The 19,958-nt window shown below is 38.1% G+C and overlaps 6 protein-coding genes across 9 annotated transcripts; 3 read left to right on the top strand and 3 right to left on the bottom strand.

The window, feature by feature from the left end:
* Positions 1 to 495: 495 nt before the first annotated feature.
* On the top strand, positions 496 to 5,479 carry LOC18013161 (large proline-rich protein bag6). Of its 3 annotated transcripts, none has more exons than XM_006394713.2 (16): positions 496 to 659; positions 1,248 to 1,397; positions 1,665 to 1,782; positions 1,953 to 2,033; positions 2,175 to 2,290; positions 2,382 to 2,453; positions 2,527 to 2,655; positions 2,758 to 2,827; positions 2,907 to 3,070; positions 3,223 to 3,387; positions 3,520 to 3,585; positions 3,670 to 3,793; positions 3,917 to 4,204; positions 4,427 to 4,761; positions 5,063 to 5,137; positions 5,232 to 5,479. In XM_006394713.2, the coding sequence occupies exons 2-16, from the start codon at positions 1,269 to 1,271 to the stop codon at positions 5,238 to 5,240; spliced, it is 1,941 nt and encodes a 646-aa protein (XP_006394775.1). In that variant the 5' UTR covers positions 496 to 659; positions 1,248 to 1,268; the 3' UTR covers positions 5,241 to 5,479. The 3 variants fall into 3 exon arrangements, with proteins under 3 accessions (XP_006394775.1, XP_024007206.1, XP_024007207.1); XM_024151438.1 differs by having other exon boundaries at positions 5,057 to 5,137; XM_024151439.1 differs by lacking the exon at positions 496 to 659 and adding an exon at positions 731 to 816 and having other exon boundaries at positions 5,057 to 5,137.
* Positions 5,480 to 5,976: 497 nt separating this feature from the next.
* LOC18012887 (protein TIC 20-II, chloroplastic) lies at positions 5,977 to 6,787 on the bottom strand. The gene has a single exon (XM_006394712.2). The coding sequence runs from the start codon at positions 6,749 to 6,751 to the stop codon at positions 6,131 to 6,133; it is 621 nt and encodes a 206-aa protein (XP_006394774.1). The 5' UTR covers positions 6,752 to 6,787; the 3' UTR covers positions 5,977 to 6,130.
* Positions 6,788 to 6,911: 124 nt separating this feature from the next.
* Positions 6,912 to 9,300, top strand: LOC18012886 (hydroxyproline O-arabinosyltransferase 1). Its single transcript, XM_006394711.2, has 8 exons — positions 6,912 to 7,438; positions 7,526 to 7,593; positions 7,687 to 7,888; positions 7,981 to 8,078; positions 8,175 to 8,244; positions 8,604 to 8,675; positions 8,859 to 8,972; positions 9,094 to 9,300. Exons 1-8 carry the CDS (start codon positions 7,007 to 7,009, stop codon positions 9,151 to 9,153), a joined length of 1,116 nt encoding a protein of 371 aa, XP_006394773.1. The 5' UTR covers positions 6,912 to 7,006; the 3' UTR covers positions 9,154 to 9,300.
* A 214-nt stretch (positions 9,301 to 9,514) lies between these two features.
* On the bottom strand, positions 9,515 to 11,505 carry LOC18012832 (flotillin-like protein 2). Its single transcript, XM_006394710.2, has 3 exons — positions 11,044 to 11,505; positions 10,288 to 10,853; positions 9,515 to 10,202 (listed from the first exon to the last, which is right to left on the bottom strand). Exons 1-3 carry the CDS (start codon positions 11,402 to 11,404, stop codon positions 9,735 to 9,737), a joined length of 1,395 nt encoding a protein of 464 aa, XP_006394772.1. The 5' UTR covers positions 11,405 to 11,505; the 3' UTR covers positions 9,515 to 9,734.
* Positions 11,506 to 15,019: 3,514 nt separating this feature from the next.
* Positions 15,020 to 15,634, top strand: LOC18012755. The gene has a single exon (XM_006394709.2). It carries the CDS (start codon positions 15,084 to 15,086, stop codon positions 15,459 to 15,461), a length of 378 nt encoding a protein of 125 aa, XP_006394771.1. The 5' UTR covers positions 15,020 to 15,083; the 3' UTR covers positions 15,462 to 15,634.
* Positions 15,635 to 16,063: 429 nt separating this feature from the next.
* Positions 16,064 to 18,944, bottom strand: LOC18012754 (homeobox protein knotted-1-like 3). 2 transcript variants are annotated; one of them, XM_006394708.2, is made up of 6 exons: positions 18,038 to 18,944; positions 17,369 to 17,489; positions 17,050 to 17,234; positions 16,774 to 16,905; positions 16,544 to 16,680; positions 16,064 to 16,462 (listed from the first exon to the last, which is right to left on the bottom strand). In XM_006394708.2, the coding sequence occupies exons 1-6, from the start codon at positions 18,725 to 18,727 to the stop codon at positions 16,423 to 16,425; spliced, it is 1,305 nt and encodes a 434-aa protein (XP_006394770.1). In that variant the 5' UTR covers positions 18,728 to 18,944; the 3' UTR covers positions 16,064 to 16,422. The 2 variants fall into 2 exon arrangements, with proteins under 2 accessions (XP_006394770.1, XP_006394769.1); XM_006394707.2 differs by having other exon boundaries at positions 16,064 to 16,454; positions 18,038 to 18,727.
* Between the last annotated feature and the right edge of the window lie 1,014 nt (positions 18,945 to 19,958).

Here is a 19,958-nt window from a genome sequence, read left to right as displayed (position 1 = left end):
CATGCTCCAAGGGTCGGAGTCGGAGATATCTGTGGTAGAGATAAAAGTTAGAATGGCTTGTGTGAGTTGCAAACGCTAAGGACACTCTGAAGAAATGTGTGCCGTTTCTAAGATTTTGTTAAAGGAAGTGGAAGAAAAGGCCTTCTTCGTATAAAAAAAATACAAACAAAATTTTGTTTTTTTTTTTTTGTTTAGTCATATGCTATATACATATTTTGCCTTGACTCTATTTGCCAAAGATTGTTAGAACCAGTATTCTCCAAATATTCATAAATCTCTGTAAATGGATAGCCTCTTTAGTCTTTACTAATGTGCCAAATTAAGAATATTTCATTCTTTAAACTCCTTGTATTCTGGTTTAAATATAAACTAAATTAGCACTCATATTTGCTAATATAATGTGCCAAATCAAATTAATTCACCAAATTACTTTAGGTGCCATTTTTTTTCTTTCTAAAATGACATTTTAAAATGTACTGTCACGTGAAAATATAAAAGAGGAAGAAAGAAAGGCGGATTTGAGAGAAATCGGTAATTTTCAGGCTCACTCTCCTCGCCGCGGAATCGCCTTTCGAGCCTCGAAGGGACTCTAGGGTTCAAAGAATCTACCCCAAAAATTCCCCTTTTCTCTTCTCTTCAGCTCCGATCAAGTTTCTAAGGTTTTGATTTCTCTCCGTTGATAATTTCCTTTTCTTGGTTTTCTTATGATGCCCCTTCGCTTGCTCTTCGTTTTTCTAGGGTTTTAGATCGACTCTTCTGTTCTTGGTCACCGAAAATCATACAAATTTACTGGTGCTTGATTGAATTTCGCAGCTGGTACCATTTTCTTTTTTTTTTCTTTTGCTATTTTAATTTTATTAGTTCTCGAAGTTGAGTTTGCGCAGCTGGTTTATTGATGATCACATATCTTTATCTCTTTTCTTCTTCGTCTTCTTTATTTTTCGAGTTGGAGTTATTAAAGAATTGGTTTCGCACTGTCCAGCTTGACGAATTTTCGGAGATTTAGCCAAAAGATTTCGTCTTTGCCAAAGCTATTGCGGTTTCTTGTTTCTCCTGCAAGTTGTTCTTTTTTTAAGATTTCTATGTCCGTGAAGGTTGTTTCCTTGAGGAATTGGATGAATTTTCGTGGGAATGAAAAATTTCTTCAACAGATACAGTTTTTGTTGGAAAAGTTATCTGCTTTGTTTAGTCATACATTGCAGCTCACATAGCTAAATGTAAGTTGATGGATTTATTTTTGTTTTCAGGTGTTCAAGAGTTTTGAAAAGATGGGACAGAGTGGCAAAGATGAAATTATTGTCCGCGAGATGGAGGCATCTCAATGTGCCAGTGCCATGGTTGAGATAAATATAAAGACATTGGATTCTCAAACGCACACCTTACGTGTTGATAAATGTGTAAGATAAACTTCGTAATAGACATTTCTTTGATGTTTCCTGTTCTCTACTGTAATATTCGTTTTCATCTTATTTTCACTTTGAGCATACTACCTGAAACGTCTCTCTCTCCCCGCAATTATGTGTTGCATAGTGAAGTCTCTAATCTATAATAATTGATTAAATTGTGGAACTTATGCCCTTACTGTGGTTCTAACTTGTTTGTCTATGACCTATAACCTTTTTTTTTTTTTAATATTTGCTTTCTGTATCCTCGTTTCATTTCAGGTCCCTGTTCCCGCATTGAAGGAGCAAATTGCTTCCGTTACTGGCGTTGTTACAGAACAACAACGCTTAATATGTCGTGGACAAGTAATGAAGGATGACCAACTCCTATCAGCTTATCGTATCCTTCTTTTAGAGCTTTCATTTCAGTTGGGAACCCTTGTTTGCTGATGTAGTTTGTCAAACCCTTGGTTTTGTCTTCCTCGTTTGTTATTACAATTTTAGTGTCGTATGATAGCCTGAATTTTCTGCTTCCGGATTAAATTCTTTAACGGGTCCATTCCATCTTAGATGTTGAAGATGGCCACACTCTACATATGGTTGTCAGACAACCCATTCCACCATTATCAGAGAGTGCAGCTAGTAATGCAGGTTTGTTTCAAGTTCACTTGTCCCAAAAATTGTTCATTAACATCTTTGAAATTCTATTCTCATGATAGTTTTGCATTTGTCAATGCCTTTCGTGAGATTCTTTTTCGACATGCTAAGTGGAGAACTTGTTTTTTTTTTTAGCGGCTGATCCTGCTTTGAGTGCCGGTGACAGCCAGGGCAGTCAACGATCACGAGTTGTAGTAGGATCCTTCAACATTGCTGAGCAAGCAGATGGAGCTTATTCAGACCTTGGTCAGGTGGGCACTCTTTTATCTGTTTGATTCGTTTCTTTTTTGATGTCTTAGATAGATGAGATCCGTTTCATGAGCTATGTTTTATGTCTGGCAGATTGTTTCAGCTGTTCTGGGTTCACTTGGCATCTCTAATACAGAAGGTGCTTTTGAAGGGATTGAGGCTCTGGTAATTGCATATAAATTCCTGCGAGTTTTTATAAATCGGTTTTAGATGTAAACGACTTCCCTCTGTTTTCCAGGGTCCTCTTCATGAGAGGCTGTCTCGGAGTTCTGGTCCTGACGCTGCAAGAGATTCTTCTGGAGCAAGATCTGTCACACCAAATGCTATGGATCAGACGTCTACCCCCTTGACATCTTCACAACCAGCAGTACTTGCTCTCCTTTTCCACCATTTCTTATGTTAAACAATTTTTGCGAATTAGGTGCATCATATTTTTGCTCATGAGAACGTTATACTTCTGCCACTGCAGGCGGTTCCAGATTCGTTGACTACCTTATCTGAATATCTGAATCATCTGAGACAAGAATTTGCTACTAATGGTTAGACTTATTTCTATGTTTGGTTCTTTGTTGAGAATAAGTCTCGAGAGTCTGATAGTGGTACTGTGACTTTTTTCAGGCAGCAACGCTAATAACTTGCAAAATTCTGAAAATTCAATGGGCAATGTGCAAGCTTCTGGTTCTACTACTGAAGAGTGTCGGATCCCAAGACCATCACATTTAGCAGAAGTATTACAATCGACAAGGCAATTGCTGACCGGTGAAGTAGCAGATTGCATATCTGTATGCTCTTCTACTTTTGTCTCCTGCAATCTAATCAGAATGCCACTTATGTCCTTGCTTATTATGACCAGTCTTAACCAATGTTAGCAAAAACTATTGGTTACTCAGACAGGGAAACAAGAATAACCGTTTCGTATTTTTTCCTTCTGCAGCATGTCGCAAGGCAGCTCTTGGATCATAGAAATGTGACTGATCCGTCAACCCGAAGGTTGTGCCAGTCAAACATGCTTCATTCAGGGTCCCTCTTGGAGAATTTAGGCATTTTACTTCTGGAGCTTGGCCGTGCCACCATGATGCTCCGTTTGGGACAAACACCGGTGTGTATACTTTTGCTACATATTATGGATCCGAGTCTTCCAATTTTTACTCTATGTTATTATGCGTATAATCTTGTTCACAGAATATGATATACCGAGCATCTATAAGCCCCTTGTTATGTTAAATGTCAGGATGATGCAGTTGTTAATGCTGGGCCTGCAGTGTTCATATCCCCTACTGGAAGAAATCCCTTGCCGGTCGGTCTCTCTTTTTTTTTCTCTATTCTTTACCACTGTGCTCTTTGTCCTTTTCACCCTTACCTTTCTGTCTAATTCATGTAGTCCCAATCCTCTCGGCTGGGAGCAAGTATTGGAGGGTTACAAGCAGGAACTGCACATTCTAGCGCTTTTACTGGGCCATCGCTTGCCTCTGCCCCAAGAAATATTGAGATAAGAATACGCACAGGTGCTATTTTTACACTTAATTTCTAAGTATAACCATTCTTTCCTGCTATATTGCAAGTCTTCAGATTAAGTTCCGGTTTCTTAATCTTATGTCTGAATTCATCGTGGTGATATGTTATCTTAGGATCTTGGATGCCCTCTGGTGGAGCCAATCAGAGAGAAGAAACTACTACACAACAAACTCCTGGGCAGGCAATCCCTTCTGCAGCCAGCATCATCACTGATTCTGTCCCCTCAATGAGAGTGCCATCTGAAAATCCTCGAAATCCTGTGGCCTTAGTTATACCTGTTGTTGCAAGATATCCACAGGGATCTTCTGGTGAACGTAGCTCTACTGGTATTGATGGTGTACATCAGCCTGTTGCTGAATCCTCTAGGCAGCCACAGAGCACCAGTACTCCCGGAAGAGAAGGTAATTTTAACGTCACTTCCTTGCACTATCTGCTAATTTCTTAGTTGATATGTCGACAGGAGTAAAACTTTCCTTCAGTTTCCTTCTGATCCTTTTACTGGGTTCTCTCATTTTATGTTTTCCTTGCTGTTTTGGCTTTGATCTTCTTAGAATAGGTAGATGTTGCATTACCTAAAAGACAGTCTCATGTCAATCTTTGCTTTCCTGACTTTTAACGTGTAGGTGATAGCAATTCTTCTCCAGGCGGTCGAGGTTTGTCTGAGTTGAGGAATAGAATCCATCAATTTTTGAGGCCCTTATCTCGACGAGAACATGTTCAAGTGGGGACCCCCCAGTCCCAGGTTGCAGCAAATCCGTCTGCCACAGCGACCACAGAAACAAACGAAGCAGTTGCAAATGCACAAGTAGAGCCGGCAACGGGGACAGATGAAGGGAATTTCATATCAAGTGTTCTTCAACAGATCATGCCTTTTATATCTCAAAACGTGCCCTCCTCAAGCTCAGATGAAGCTGCAGGCAGAGGCAGCAACAGCGGTAGACAAGCGTCGTCAAGAGAGGTACTAGTTATACAAATTCTTTCACCTTTTAACATGTTGCATGTTTATTATCTCTTTCCTTAGAAGCCTATTGGCAACATGTCACTGACTTGTGGAATTCGTGTCGGAGGGTTTGGTTAGTGAAGGAAAGTATTCTTAAGCTATAGGTTGTGTATATACAACAGATGGGTAGGAGTAAACGTGTTACGTGATAAAACTTATGGAATCATTTGCTGTAGGGTTGAATAATATGATAGAATAGATGATTGGGAATAATCAAATGTGTAAATGAGTTTTGGCTGTGGATAAATTTGAGGTGCAGGAGGAGGAAGGTGCAGAGCGAGGAGATTCAAGTCGGAGATCTGAACTATCGCCTCCAGAGTCTAAACGTCAGAAGGTAAAGTTGAATTAGTCACTACCTATAGACTATAGTAAGTGGGTACGTTTGGTTTACGTTCTATACCTAATGATGTGGTACTATGTTTATGCAGAGAGAGTGAGAGATTGTTGGCGGGAAAATCAAAAGAGTGGAAGCACACTTTTTGAAGAATGATAGTTTTTTTTGTTGCTTCTTTGGTACTTTATTCTGAGCTCTGTGAGATTGTTGACGGTGTCAATGGTAGTGGTGGTGTTACCCAAAACATGTCCATTTTTTATTTTTAATGATGTTACTTCCGTCAGATTTTGTAGAGTCAATTATAATAAACTTAAGTGCATATACAAGACTTTCAAACAAGAACCGAAATGGAATAAACCTTAATTTACTCGAGATCTGAATTGTTGAAAGTTCTGGCACTAGCTAATTTATATAGGGAGGATGAGAGGTTTATAGATAAAGGAAAGTCAAAAGTCTAGATAAGTAGACACAAGTAGAGTTAGTTGTTGGGTTTAAGCTTTTAGGTTCTGAGGAAGACCACATGGTTTTTAATGAGCAGAAGAAGACAGCGAACCAGTCTAATTTATGAAATTGAGTTCTTTCTTTTTTAAACTGTGTAATTTCTTCGACGGGAACATAGTCAGTTTGAGCAAAGGCCTTGAGCACTCAAATGATGGATGCTGTAAAATCCTTGCCCGTCGAAATCTTGTTCATTAACTCCTGACAAGACACTTGGTTTGCACCACATTTGACTGTGAGTTAACAACATCTTCAAACGCAACAGCTTCCTGATTCTTTCAAAACTATATTCTTCTAATACACCATTACTAACAATTGCTGATGAAAAACACACACACAAATTAGCATCTCTGAACTCTGAAGCCATCTCATTTAATCTCATTTTTTTCTTCTTCATTTGGCGCTTGAGAGCATTACATTTTGGGTTTGAAAGGTGAAAGCTTTCAACATTAAAAACAAAGTTAAAAAAAAAAAAACTAGTAAAAGACGACGTTTTTATAGCTGTCTACCGGCGGCATCGGCGACGAAAGGGATGTAAGGCGTTTTTCCGACCAAGCAGCTAACGACACCATAGACAAAACACATGAAGCTGAACACAAACACTCCCGTGTGTCCCCACATCATCGCCTTCATCCCAAACCCACCTCCTTGACCCGGATCCAGTATCCGAGTCAGCAACACCGGAACCGCCAGCAACACATCCAGCGTCACCGCCTGCATCGCGTTGAACCTCACGTATCTGCTGAAACTCGTGTTCCTCACCACTCCCAGGTACAGCCCGAAGAACGCCACGAAGCTCGCGTACGGCACCGACCTGTACAGGTTCAGTATCGGGAATATCGGCTCCACGAGCAATCCCAGCCTCGGGTACTGCGCGAACAAGAACCGACCGTACTGCAGCGAATTGAAAAACGGCAGCGCGTACGACGCGATTGAGATCACGCGCTCCGTCGCCGGCGTTGGGGTGTAGGAGGCGCGTGTTGTCAAAGTGGCGGCGCGTCTTGTCGAGGGGCGGATAGAGACGGTGGATCCGGGGAAGGAGAGGGTGAGTGGTCTTGCTCTAGGAGCCGCCAAAGGGTTTAGGGTTTGGTGGAGAGATAAGCACAGAGACGCCATTTTCGATCAATCAATCTTCTTCTTTGTTTGCGAGTAAAAACATTTTAAATGAATCAAACCGACCAAACCAAAATTAAAATTTAGTTATGGTTTAACCAGGAGCTAAACCGAAATCTCCAATTCTAGTATTGTAACAAGATAAAGCAGCCATTTTTAATTTTTCTTCATCACCAACTACTAGAGAGAAGAAGAGGAAGAAGAAGACGACGACTTTGAAGAACTGATTTCATCTTCGTTCTCCAAATCTCTCTCTCGATGGGTTGCGGTGGAACTCTGTTCTACCCACTTCTGATAACACTCTCCGTTGCTCTCATCACTTACAACATCATCATCTCCGCTAATGCTCCTCTCAAGCAAGGTTTCCCCGGGCGATCTTCTTCTTCTTACTCCTACTCCGACGATATCTCCGGTGATCCAGTCATCGAATTGCCACGTGGAGGATCCAGAATCCGCGGGAACGAGAGGAAGAGGAGGCTGTTCCACACGGCCGTGACGGCTTCTGACTCCGTCTACAACACGTGGCAATGCAGAGTTATGTACTACTGGTTCAAAAAGGTTAAGGATTCCGCTGGACCCGGCTCTGAGATGGGTGGGTTTACCCGGATCTTGCATTCCGGTAAACCGGATAAGTATATGGATGAGATTCCTACTTTCGTTGCTCAACCTTTACCCTCTGGGATGGATCAGGTAATCAATCCTTCGAGTTCCAAGATTTGAATTTTGTTTATTTGACCAATCGAGCAATTGATTTGAGTGAGATTTTGGTGAATGCAGGGTTATGTAGTACTAAACAGGCCTTGGGCATTTGTACAGTGGCTTCAACAAACTGACATTAAAGAAGAGTAAGAAAGCTTTGAATTTTACCGGAAGGTTTTATAGATAACTAAAGGGAAAGTCTTGTCCTGAAATGTAGTTTTTGGTTGAATTGTATGCAGTTATATTCTGATGTCTGAGCCTGATCACATAATTGTCAAACCTATACCAAACTTAGCTAAAGATGGGCTTGGAGCTGCGTTTCCTTTCTTTTACATCGAACCGAAAAAGTATGAGAAAGTGTTGAGGAAGTATTATCCAGAAGAGAGAGGACCTGTGACCAACATCGACCCGATAGGAAACTCTCCTGTCATTGTGGGAAAGGTCTGTCTTTTTTTCTTTTTTGGTTCTGAACAATTTAGGATCAGGTTTTAATGGGCATATCTCTAAAGATTTAGATGTTGTGGTTTTTCCAGGAAGCTTTGAAGAAGATTGCTCCAACTTGGATGAATGTTTCTTTGGCTATGAAGAAGGATCCTGAAGCAGACAAGGCTTTTGGATGGGTTCTTGAAATGTACAAACCTTTGATAATAATGAGTTTTTTTTTCCTAATCTAGAATGTGTTAAGTAGATTTGACTACAACTTTTGTTACTTTTTGTGGAAGTGTAGGTATGCTTATGCTGTCTCGTCTGCACTTCACGGTGTTAGCAATATTCTACACAAAGACTTCATGATTCAGGTAACCGTATCCACGCATATTGTTTTGCATTTGGTAAAACTGTATATTGTTTTTAAGCATGATGCACTTATGAATAGAGAAGCCAAAATTTATATTCAGATACTAGTTGTATGAGCTAGTACAGTACAAAATGAATAATTAATTGCAGTGTTGCAAAATATTGTTAGTTAATCGAGAGTGAAATATCTTCCCTAACTTCTTTGAATTAACATGAGTTCGAGGACAGTGAAATAGTTATGGTCTGGACCTCATAAAGTCTATGTACTTTTGCTTGGTTACATGGATAAGATTTTTTTGTGATGCATTAACTAAAGAGATGGATGGACTTTGTTTTGGTTTTGTTTGTGGTAATGAATCAGCCTCCATGGGATACAGAGGTTGGTGACAAGTACATAATACACTACACTTATGGATGTGACTTTGATATGAAGGTAGGATTTCGAATCCTGGATTGTCATTTAAGGACATGATTATATTGAGATTAGCATGGTTTTAGCAATTATTTCTTCCGTTCCTACAGTCATAACGAATTTTTTTGTTGGAAAAACCTCTTCGTCAAGGTAGATTTGCAATTGTTAAGAGAGTGGGTGAAAGAATGATTGTTGTGATTTCAGGGTCACCTAACCTATGGGAAGAAAGGGGAATGGAGATTTGACAAAAGATCGTATGATAGCTCACCACCGCCTAGAAACCTTACAATGCCACCACCTGGTGTTCCACAGAGTGTGGTATGTTTACATGTCCTGCCTTCATTTTCTGAAAACACATATACCTATGATTACACTGTAATATCCCTATGTTATGATTATTACAAACACAGCTCAGTTTTCTTCATTGATGTATTTGCAGGTAACATTAGTGAAGATGGTGAACGAAGCCACGGCAAACATTCCAAACTGGGGATCATAGAGAGGGATCGAGAGAGAGAGAGGAACAGTTTATATTTAATAGATATCTATCTATATATGTTGCCCATTTCTCTTCAAACATACATTGTGGCTTCGTTTGTAAAAATATATAGCTTTTTTAAACAAACCTTCTCTGCTGTTTCTACTAGAATTCGAGCATCCCAAAAGATAAATTACAGCAAAGCCTAGACTAAAAACAAGGTTGATATTACCGACATACATTAGCCAGTCAATACATACATACTACAAAACAACCTTCATGGTGGTCTCTGCAAATTCCTGCAATGTTATTTTCACAACTTAATTTAAAAACAAATATACGATGAAAATAATTTTTTTTTTAAAAAAAGACGCACTTCAAATACTTGACAAAAATCTAAGCCTTTCAACGGGATTAAAAAAAGAATTACATTGTCACAAGAAAATGAAAAAGAAAAAAAAACCTTCGATCTTATTAAAAGGCACTGAACTTTAAATTCAAGATAAAATGGATGTATCTTCAATTCCAAGTAAACGGCCAAACCAATGCCACAATGCATTGTCACTATCCAAACCTCAACTTCTTAGCTTACTGAGACAGTATTACTTGCTTAGTGTACCGATCCAAGCCGGTGGCTGCATCCCAGTCTGCTCATAAACCGTATCGAGAACCGGAGGCAACATCTTGTAAAGTCCAGCTATATCCTTCATAGCATTCCCACTACCACCACCACCAATCCCCTGTTCTCCACCGTGGTTCCAAACGCTAATCTTAGGCTGCAAGTCTTTAACCGCAATCGCATTAATCTTAGCGATCTCCAGATAAGAGCCATTGTTAATCATCAAGAAGTCTCTAAGGGCAGAATAGTCATTCTGAAGAGCGTCTAGGAGGGTCCTGAGATAAGTCCCCTGAGCACTTGCTAAAGCCACAAGCCCCTCTGCTTCTTTCTGCTTTGAGTAAAACGCTGCATCTGCTTCAGCTCTCTGTGCCTCTGCTTCCTTTTGCTTCTCGTAGAGAACCGCCTCTGCTTGCTTCTGCTTGTTGTATAGTTCCCAATTCGCTTCTTGAACCTTGAAATTTGTAAACAGCGGTAATGTCAGGTGTCATATTTGTTAATGAGATACAAGAGAAAGAGAAGGAATATACTATACAAACCTTTGTTTCATACTCAACACTGGCTTTGCTAAGGAACTCGGCCTTGAGCTTCTCAGTCCGAGTCAATGCATTCATTTTCTCGACCTGAGTCTGAAGCTCAGCTTCTCTCAAAGCCACTGCCTTGGCTGCTTCAACCTCAGCAACCTGAGAATCCTTGGTCCAAGCAGCTTTCTTCATCGCAAGCTCAGCATTGGCCTTGGCCACATCAGCTTCCTTTTGATTCTCAAACACTTTGATCTCAGTCTTCACTCTAATCTCTTCCTTTGTCCCTTCTCCTTGCCTCTGCATCGTTATGATCCTTGACTCCGCGTCTATCTTCGCTGCGTTCTGAAGGGTAAGACCGTTCCGTTCCTTTGCACCGATCTCTCCTTTCATCTTGGCCTCAGAAACATCGATCCTGGCTTGATTTGCTGCTTCCATCTGAGTTTTCTGACCCAAGTAAGAGAAGTACTCATGTCCAGGGACATCAACAAGCTGCTTCACGTTTGCATTGTAGATTATGAGACCAAACTGGTCTAGTTCTAGTTGAACCTTATCGAACACCTCCTTCTTAAACTCCTTTGTCCCTTCAATTCCATAAAATCCAAAAAAAAAACCTCTTTTAACCCAAAAATGTTCAGTTTTTAAGAACATACAGCTCCAAAGATGATAACTTTAACCAACTTAAACCAATCAAGTTCTAAGGAGTTATATTAGCAATTGAAATTGTTTCTAGAACTTCAAAACCAATCAAGTTCTAAGGACTTGATTAGTTACCTTTGAAGATCTCTTCCATGGTCATGGAAGCAGCGAGAACACGAGTCTCTCCTTCGATGACACCTTCAACGAGCTCATTGACGTGATTAGACTGTTTGTCGTGAGGAGAAATGAGCCTAGCGTAGAGAATAAGAGCTTCAGGGTCGTCGACGCGAGGGCCGATGGTGAAGACGGCGGGGAGAACGAAAGGAAGCTTCTCTGCACTCATGGCCTGGACTTTGAAAGTGTAGTTCACCGGAGAAACGTCGAAGACGGTGCAAGATTGCCATGGAAACACCCATGATTTCTTCGAGAGCTTTATGTCTTCGATCCCTGCTCCTGTTATCGCTAAATACTCTGAAGCTCTTGCGACTTTGTACATCTCTCTATGGATATTGATGGGTTTTCTCCGATTTTCGAGAGGTTGTGAAATGATTCACGAGGAATCAGCAGCTTACTTTTTTTTTTTTTTAGGTTTCGTGAGGACTGCTTAGTACTTATATAGTTGTCGAAATGTTAAAAGACTTTCGGTCTTAGAGAAAAGTTCATGACACTTCACAAAACGAGTTATTTGTTGTCAACCTATTTCTTCATTTATCATATGAAATACTTTGACGACTAAAAAGAGAAAAACATAAAATTCAACCTATTTGGCTATTTCCAAGAAAGTACACATTTTATTATCATTACTATTTCGGAGGTTTTAAAATAATACGTCAACATTGAGCAAGAAACTAAAGCCATCATCGCCAAGGCGGCTAGACTTTGTTAGTTGAATACATTAGGGTCAATTTTGCTCTTTTTTATTGAATGTTTAAGTGGTTCAATTGGCTAATATTGTCGTTGTAAGTGACAAAAATGTTTATTTAGTTACAAATCTTGTTTATATGCTCTTTCTTCTTTTTTAAGAGAAGTTTTCTAAAACAGTACTCCCTCCGTTTCACAAAAAGTGTCGTTTTGACATTTTTCACACAAATTAAGAAATAAGATAAAAAGTCTCTTATATCCTTATTAATTTACAGAAATGACTTTTAGAATTACATTTATAACTAATTTTCTGAATTTATTTTTGAGGTTAAAAATTGTATTTTATGTCAAAATTTACATTAGAATTCTAAAACGACATTCTTTTTGAAACAAAAAAAGTGTCAGAACGACATTTTTTGTGAAATGGAGGGAATAATTTATTATTGTATGTTAAATTTAGGTAATACCATAATTAAATTATTTATAACAGAGATAAGAAATTCATTATATATGGATTATTTTATTTAAATCTTAATTTGCTATCAGAAAACATATAAAAATATAATGAATTCTCTGTAACTGAAATTGATTGAATTTATTGTATTATTATAATAGCTTAAAATATGATGTTTGTGAACGTGTGTAAGAATATGATTAGATCATGAATGCTGAATGCAAAAACAAACGTGTATCGGAACACGAACGTGATCATTTGATGCTAAACGTGATCCCATACTGCTCATTTTCGATCCAAAAAACTCGTGTAGCACAATTTTACATGTAGTATCTTACATCATAATTATGAATTTTGGAGATAGACAGCTAAACCGGAATATTTCGTATAACACAAACTTTTGGTAAATAAAAGCTAGATTTTCAATATTCTCAAACCGAACAACAAACCTTGGAAAACATATATACTCCATAAATAAAGATTGATGTACTGTTTGATATGTTTGGATTTTGGACGAACAGACAAATAATACTCTTAGAATTTTTGGTATGAACCTTTATCACTGGAGATCCAACCTGTATTTTTATTGGTTTACCTGAGTGATCGCCTCCGCATAATTTTTTTGTGTGTGTGTGGATAAAGCTCCGAATCATTCTTGATTCAAGTCATTAACATAAAGTTTGATTTTGTAGAGGTAAGAACCGGCTCTATAGATTCAACACTTTAAAATATTTAAAGTTCAATATCATATCATGTAGCATTCCCTCTTATAGTTGCTTTGGAAGTTTGAGAGTAAATGGGAACTGATGGAGGCTTCAGGCTTGTATCATAATATATGTTGTACGAAATACATATACTCGTAAACAATATGTTTGGTTTTAACAAAATAAAAGTCAAAACGGGAGGGTTTTGCACAATTTCATAAATACTATTAGTCAAACAATTTTGAATATATAAATCACTGGCCACAAAACGTATAGATATACGCCTTCAGATAAATAGCAAGAGGGGAGGTTTTGCTCGGAAATTGATCGATGCTCTGAATAGAGTAGAACAAAACCATATTTGATTCATAATCGTCTTCTTGAAACTTACCACTGCAGAGATAACTGAAAGAGATAGAGTATCACTCAAACTAATCACTTGATGTCTCAATTCCTATAATTTCTCTCTCAATCTATCGTGATTTCTCTTAACATTAATATTGTAAATTTCTCTCGTATTACTTAGGATTCTATCTATAACTTTTATATATACATTGAACAAGATATGAAAATGATACTAAATTCTTTCCATCAGAAACTCTCACCACCTCAATAATGCTAGTTTCTGTTTAGCAAATTGCTTGTGCAGCACATTTGTGGCTCTCGGTATCAGTATGGACTCGAGCGTACTTGTCAAGCATAGAAAGTGGCTGATGTTTCTACTAAAATGAATGATTATTTAGTATAAGGATATATTTATTTAATTCGTACGTCTAAATTTGTTATCTGTGTATACTTTCTACAGATAAGCAGCATATTCTCTGTTTATTTTGCCATTGTCCTGTGCTTTATCTTTCTGAACTGCGACTAATATTTCTCGTTTAGTAAAGTTTATCTCGCTTTTAAATTAATTTTTTTTTAGAAGACCACTATTTCTAGGAAAGTTTGGTCTAGTTTTGTATGAGTTTTTCTTTCGCTACATGTAAAATTAACAAAGATTCAATTACTCTAGATTGGGTTGAGCATTTGTTTAAACAAAAAGATGTCCAATTGTCCATAATGCAAATCTTTGTTATGACGTTACTAGGACAAAAAAAAAACATAATGATTAACAGGGGTGATTAGTGAGTCATCTTTATTGCTTAAGAGTTTTTTTTATTGCTAAGATTAACATGGACCCAACTGCAACAGCCTTTATTAAATAGTGACTTGTTTGGTTTTATTTAACAAATCTCCACACAACTTTTGCCTTTTAACCCAACGGAAAACCATCATTTGCCAGAACCTTTCATTTTGTCTTATCAAGTTTTTTTTCGTGTGTCTTACGTATTAGCACTCTTATGAGTTATTTAATATCGTTTTTATTAACTGCTCTCTCTATATATACCTATAAAAGATTTTTTCATAGATGAAGGGATTTTTTTCTACGTAATCGTCAATACAAGATTTTTTCTTAATGGGAGTTTATCTCAAATAGAGCAATCTATGTATAACTGTTTTAGTAGGTCTTCTTTTATAGAATTATGTTTTTTGGGATTTTCTTTTCATATCAAAGATATCTTTTACTATGTGTTTAGACTATACATATTATAAGATTTATCTCAAGAATTGTTATCTTTTACCATGTGTAATCCCTTTTGTAGTTTGTTGATATTTTTTGTAATTAACATCCCAACCTAACCAAATATACCCTATCTACCTTTAATACAAAATCGTCTTAGTTTACACTGTTTAAAGAAAAATCGCAGACACTTTTCAGATAACGGGAATCTGAGTGTATTTATATTTTATTATGCGCCAAACTTTATTATATAACTCAATATTATCATTTCGTAATTATCCTTAAAGACAAAAGAAGAAACAAAGAAAAAAAAGGAAAGCAACCGTTTCGCTCCCGCCTTCACAGCTGTCTTTCATGATTAGCCAGCGATATACCATCGCTCCTCTCACACCACTGTCACGCTGTTCGAAATAACAGTCCAATGAGAAACCCCAATCAATATATTGTCCAACGGTCGACACGCCACGTGGTGGAATCTCATTCAGCTGTGTATATATATCTCAGTCTAAATCTAATAATATTTTTGTTCGAGTGTCTTCTATAAACCCTTTTATTAACCAAAACTCTCTCAAAGAGAAACACTCTCTGTTCTATCATGGCCACCACAGATCAAGAAAATCTACTCGCAGATGATTATGAAGAAACGACGGCGTTTTGCGGGTGTGGGTATTTCCGTAAATTCAGTGTGATCCGGTGGCGAAGAGGAGGAGACAGTGTCTGGAGCGGTAATTTGCAAGAAGAGAGAGGAGAAAACTGGGGGAGCAGAAAACTGAAGGAGCTCAAGGAGATTTCAGAGAAAATCGCGGGACCAAAGTGGAAAAACTTTATAAGAAGTTTTAGCAATGGAAAGAAGAAGATGAAGAGGGATGTGGATTTCAATTACGATCTCAAAAATTACAGTCTTAACTTCGATGACGGCGGCGAAAATCCTTCACCGGAGAGGTTTGTAGCTCCGGTTGTTATTAAAGTTTGATACTTTTTTTTTTTCTTCTCATTTCTCCTTTTGTATTATTTTTTTACTGATCGTGTCATTTTATGTTAATACGAACATACACAAGGGGTTATTATAATTTCGTATCTAATTAAGGTTCAACTTGATGTTCGATCGGTACCCGAAGTTAGATATCTATAAATGTGATTGGTAAATGGCTATAAACTTATTAGTATTGCAAATAGAGCAATGCTTTAGAGAATAACATGTTTGTCCCTTTAACAAAAAGATAACAACTTGTTTGTATTTGTTTATTTACTGATACACTAACGTATCTGTGTATCCCAATTCCCAAATGCATACATGTTTCTCCCGAATATACTTTGTACTTATCTGCACTATACTGTTGAACCAAAACATACAAAATCTGCACTATACTATTCATGTACTTACCTAACAAATATACACATCATTTTTTTTTTTTAAGTAATATATACTCAATTACAAATGCCCAATTCGCACAACTGACTATAAAAGTTACTCCTTATACGTTTCAAGTACACAATTACAAACGCAGCAGACTAACACAGTGTCAATAATAAAAACTGTGCATACCATTATACCAATGCTCCCCCAGCTCACTATTTTAGTCAAAAGATATAATTATGATGATGATTATCTGATGGTTCGTTATAAACAACTCATGCAGACAAGCAAAATCCCCTTAAAATAAACAATAAATCTCCTTTTTTTCAATCTTTTTTTTTGTGTTTTTGGTTTTTGGTTTGTGTACTTGCTAATAAATATATGGGCATCACATAACCAAACTACGTACTATGTAATTGCACAAAAAGTTACTTTCTAATACTGCCCCTCTCAGTATAAGCCCAACTTCTTCTTCTTCTTCTTCTTCTTCATTTTCACAACTTTAAAATCCCCTAAACCCTGCTTTGAATCCCATCCAATCCAGCTCCCAAAACACTTCATCTATGTCTTCGTCTTTCTACGTGAAACGCTCTCTTCCGCTATTGTCACCTGCATTGCTTTCATCCAAACAAAGTTTTCAGACATGAGTCGAATCGATAGGTTTAGGTTATGTCTTTAAGATAATATAAGTAGTATACCTTTTGCGTTTGTTCTTCAAGACAGTGGAAGAAGATGGATTGCTGTGCCAGTTCCTCTTTCTCTGATTGATGAACCAGTTGTTTATCTGCTTTAGCTGCAAACCTGTCTCCTGCACCAACCTCGCCTTATCTTCCTCCTGAAAGTTCAATAATTTATATGTTCACATTGTTTATTACTTGGGAGTGTCAAGTTAGAAAGACATCTGGGATGAGTGAGAGAGTGAACTCACAGTAGGGTAAGGCCATTTCGAATGAGATTGCCACCATGCCTTGAGAACAGAGGTGGTGTCTCCTGGTAATTTCCCAGCTCTTCTCTTCCTCAGTATCTCCTCTCTTATGTCTACTATTTTCTCCTTGTAACCCTTTTTCACACCAAACAAAGCTTCTACATTTTTAACTTCATTCATGTAAAAACCGGAATCCATATACTTGCTACATGATAAGAATTGGTTCTTGTAGAAGATCAAATGCAGATAAAATAAGTTCTTGACTAGTTTGCTCATTACCTGTTTGAGTTCATGTTTAAGCTCTTGTCTAACTCGTTCCATCAAGGATCTCTCGCTCTCAGTAGGAATCAGAGGACCAAACCCCAACACATCTAAGCCTCCATCAAACATATTAGCATCGCTCTCTACTTGTTCATCTTCATCATCCGACATTGTCGCTCCCATGCCTTCACCTGGAGACACTCCTATCTCACCAACAAACACATCGTTTAATGAACAAAGCAAAAGAGATTGTCTTTGTCAATGTAATACTACGCTCCTAGATTCATGTAACACATCAAAAGATTTTGCGAACCAAATGCTAATTGAACATTCTCACCTGTTAAGCTTTGGAGAGACTGCTCGATCTCCCAACAGGCCATCACAGCTTCCATTGCATGAACACGCACGTGTTGTTGCAATTGCTCTTTGAAAGAGCACAGAAGCAGCACATAATGCGTCTGTGTTTATAACACAAAAACATGAATTGAACAGATCAAAACACGCAATAGTACATTGACAAAGAACAAAACTTGGAAAAAGCTCATTAAAAGAAAGAGAATATATTTGAAACCCCCTAAATGTACCGTCACAAAATTTAACACCCCTCTTACATAAATTCCAGATGACTTGTCTCTGCAACTACGATTCTTGTTTCAAATTTTATTTTTGTTAACCTTCACCATTAGTATATCGCAAGCTCTTTCTTTTATGGTCCCACCAATCTAGATAATGTAAGCTTTCGGATTTTGAGCTTCGCCATTGTTTTCCCCCAAAAACAAACAAGATTTTCATTCAAGAAAGCTAAATCTAAATCGTAAATTGAGTCGATGTAAAAGACAATCCTTTCTTTCTTTCTGCTATAAGTTATTGAAATTTCTGCTAAATAAATCTTCAAATCGTCAATCATGAACAAAAAGATTTTCTTAAAAAGAGATAAATGAATAGTTCAACGAAGAAAATCTGTTTCAACGAATAAGACGGAAAGAAAAAAAAAAGCGAGAGGTACCATGAACTGGTCAAGCTCTTTGTCGTCGGCGACGAGTCCTTGACCGGCGCCTAAGGCGGAGTATTTAGCGACGACGTGCTGCGACTGAGCAAGCTGAGCGTCGATCCTCGGCAATTGATCGACCGGCGTGGCGATTCTTAGACAGGCAACGTGCGCCGACAAAAGCTGCTCGTAGAGCGGATGCGAGAGGATCTCCGCCTTGTGTCTCGCATTCTGCCAGCTCACCACGCCTTCTGCCGCCGCTCCTCCGTCGTTCTTGCTGTCTCCGCTCTTCATCTCCCCACCACCGATCATCGGCTCCGCTCCTCCGGTGACGTCGTCGATGACGTCTCCGACAACGGCAGCACCGGAGGCGGCTGCGGCGTTGTTGTTGTTGTTGCTTCCGGTTCGTTGAAGGAAGGAAGATGAGGAGCGAGAGAGCCACTGATTAGCTGCGGCGGCAGCGGCGGAGGAAGGAGAATCGGAGCTGCTCGCGGCGGCGGTAGTGTTGGCGGTGGCTGTGTGGAGGTTGAGGAAGTTGTTGTCGGAGCGAAGAAGAGCCGTGTTGAGCCAATTAGGAGGCGCCGCTTCCTGGAAATGTTGTTGCTGCTGCTGTTGCGGAGGCGGAGGCGGCGGAGGAGGAGGTTGGTGTTGGTCGGTGAAATGATTGAAGGAGAGGTCTTGAGAGAGATGGTTGTGGTGAAACGCCATCGTTTCGATGACTTCTTTTCCTTTTTTTTAAAAAATATGTTTTTTTGTTTGGTGTTTCGAATTTCCTGTTTCTGAGAGGGAAAGATAAAGAAAGGGGGAAGGTGAATCTCTGCTTCTATGACGATTGTTTCATGTTTCAATTATCAATCCACAGAAAACTTTTATATGTATTTTTTCTTTTATCGAAAAAGTGACAGAGAAAATGGGTATATATGTGTGTATATTGTGTATATATGTGGGTGTGTGCAGACTGCACCAGAGCTGAGAGATCGAGACGGAGAAGACCATTTATTCCGATTATTTATTATTTATTCTCTCTTTTTCTTCTTTCTCAGTGTAATTATCAAATAATTGAATTTGTATTTCGCAGATAACCAAAACATTATTGAACAAATATAGCTTTTCTTTTGTTAAAAAATATGATGAACAAATAAAACTTGCGCGAGAGGTACTCGTATTTCACGTTGCATTAGTTTTTCTATCATAATATAATATTTATAAAATTGAATTAAGCAAGAGTATTTAATTATCAGTAGAAAACAAAATTATCAGTAGAGAAATAAGATTAGTTATGGTTGACAAAAATGTTATTTTAGCTAAACAAAAAAAAAGTTTCTTCTTTTCCAATCACTGTGGTCCACATATAGACCAAAAAATAAATATAAAAACCAGTGACTAATGAATAAAATAGAAAGATTAGGTCACGACAAAAAGTAAATTAAAGACAGTAGGTCGTCATGGACTAATCCGAGTCGTCCACTGTTAGTGGCGACTGGATTCATTGTGATCGGACGGTGAAGCAAGGTCGTTGCCCCCCTCGACTGTGTTTTTTATTTTATATTGTTGAGAATAATAAATATATTTCCTTTTTTTTAAGAGTTTGCTACGTGTTGTGTTTCCAGACGCAACGTATCTAGGTGAACAAGCGCGTGTGTCTCACTTTCATATTTTACTGCCGGACCGGACCCTGCGCTGTATTTTTATGGCACTACGAAAACAAACATACATAACTTATTTATTATATACTCACACACACTTATCTTTTGCTTCACGCCTTTACTTATTAATCCTAGAGAGGAACAAATATATATAAATCCTACTCGTTAGCAGACCAAAAATATAAAATCATATAATTCTTATTTTTATTGTCGGAAACAAATATTCAATTAAAAAGGTATTTTAATTAGTGAAGTAGTATATTAAAAAAAATATTCATCAACCAATATACGAA

The sequence above is a fragment of the Eutrema salsugineum genome, unplaced genomic scaffold (assembly GCF_000478725.1).
Source record: "Eutrema salsugineum unplaced genomic scaffold, Eutsalg1_0 scaffold_6, whole genome shotgun sequence".
In the NCBI taxonomy this organism is placed as follows: Eukaryota; Viridiplantae; Streptophyta; class Magnoliopsida; order Brassicales; family Brassicaceae; genus Eutrema; species Eutrema salsugineum.
The sequence above is the reverse complement of the archived record's forward strand: the minus strand, read 5'-3'. Positions and strand labels throughout refer to the sequence as shown.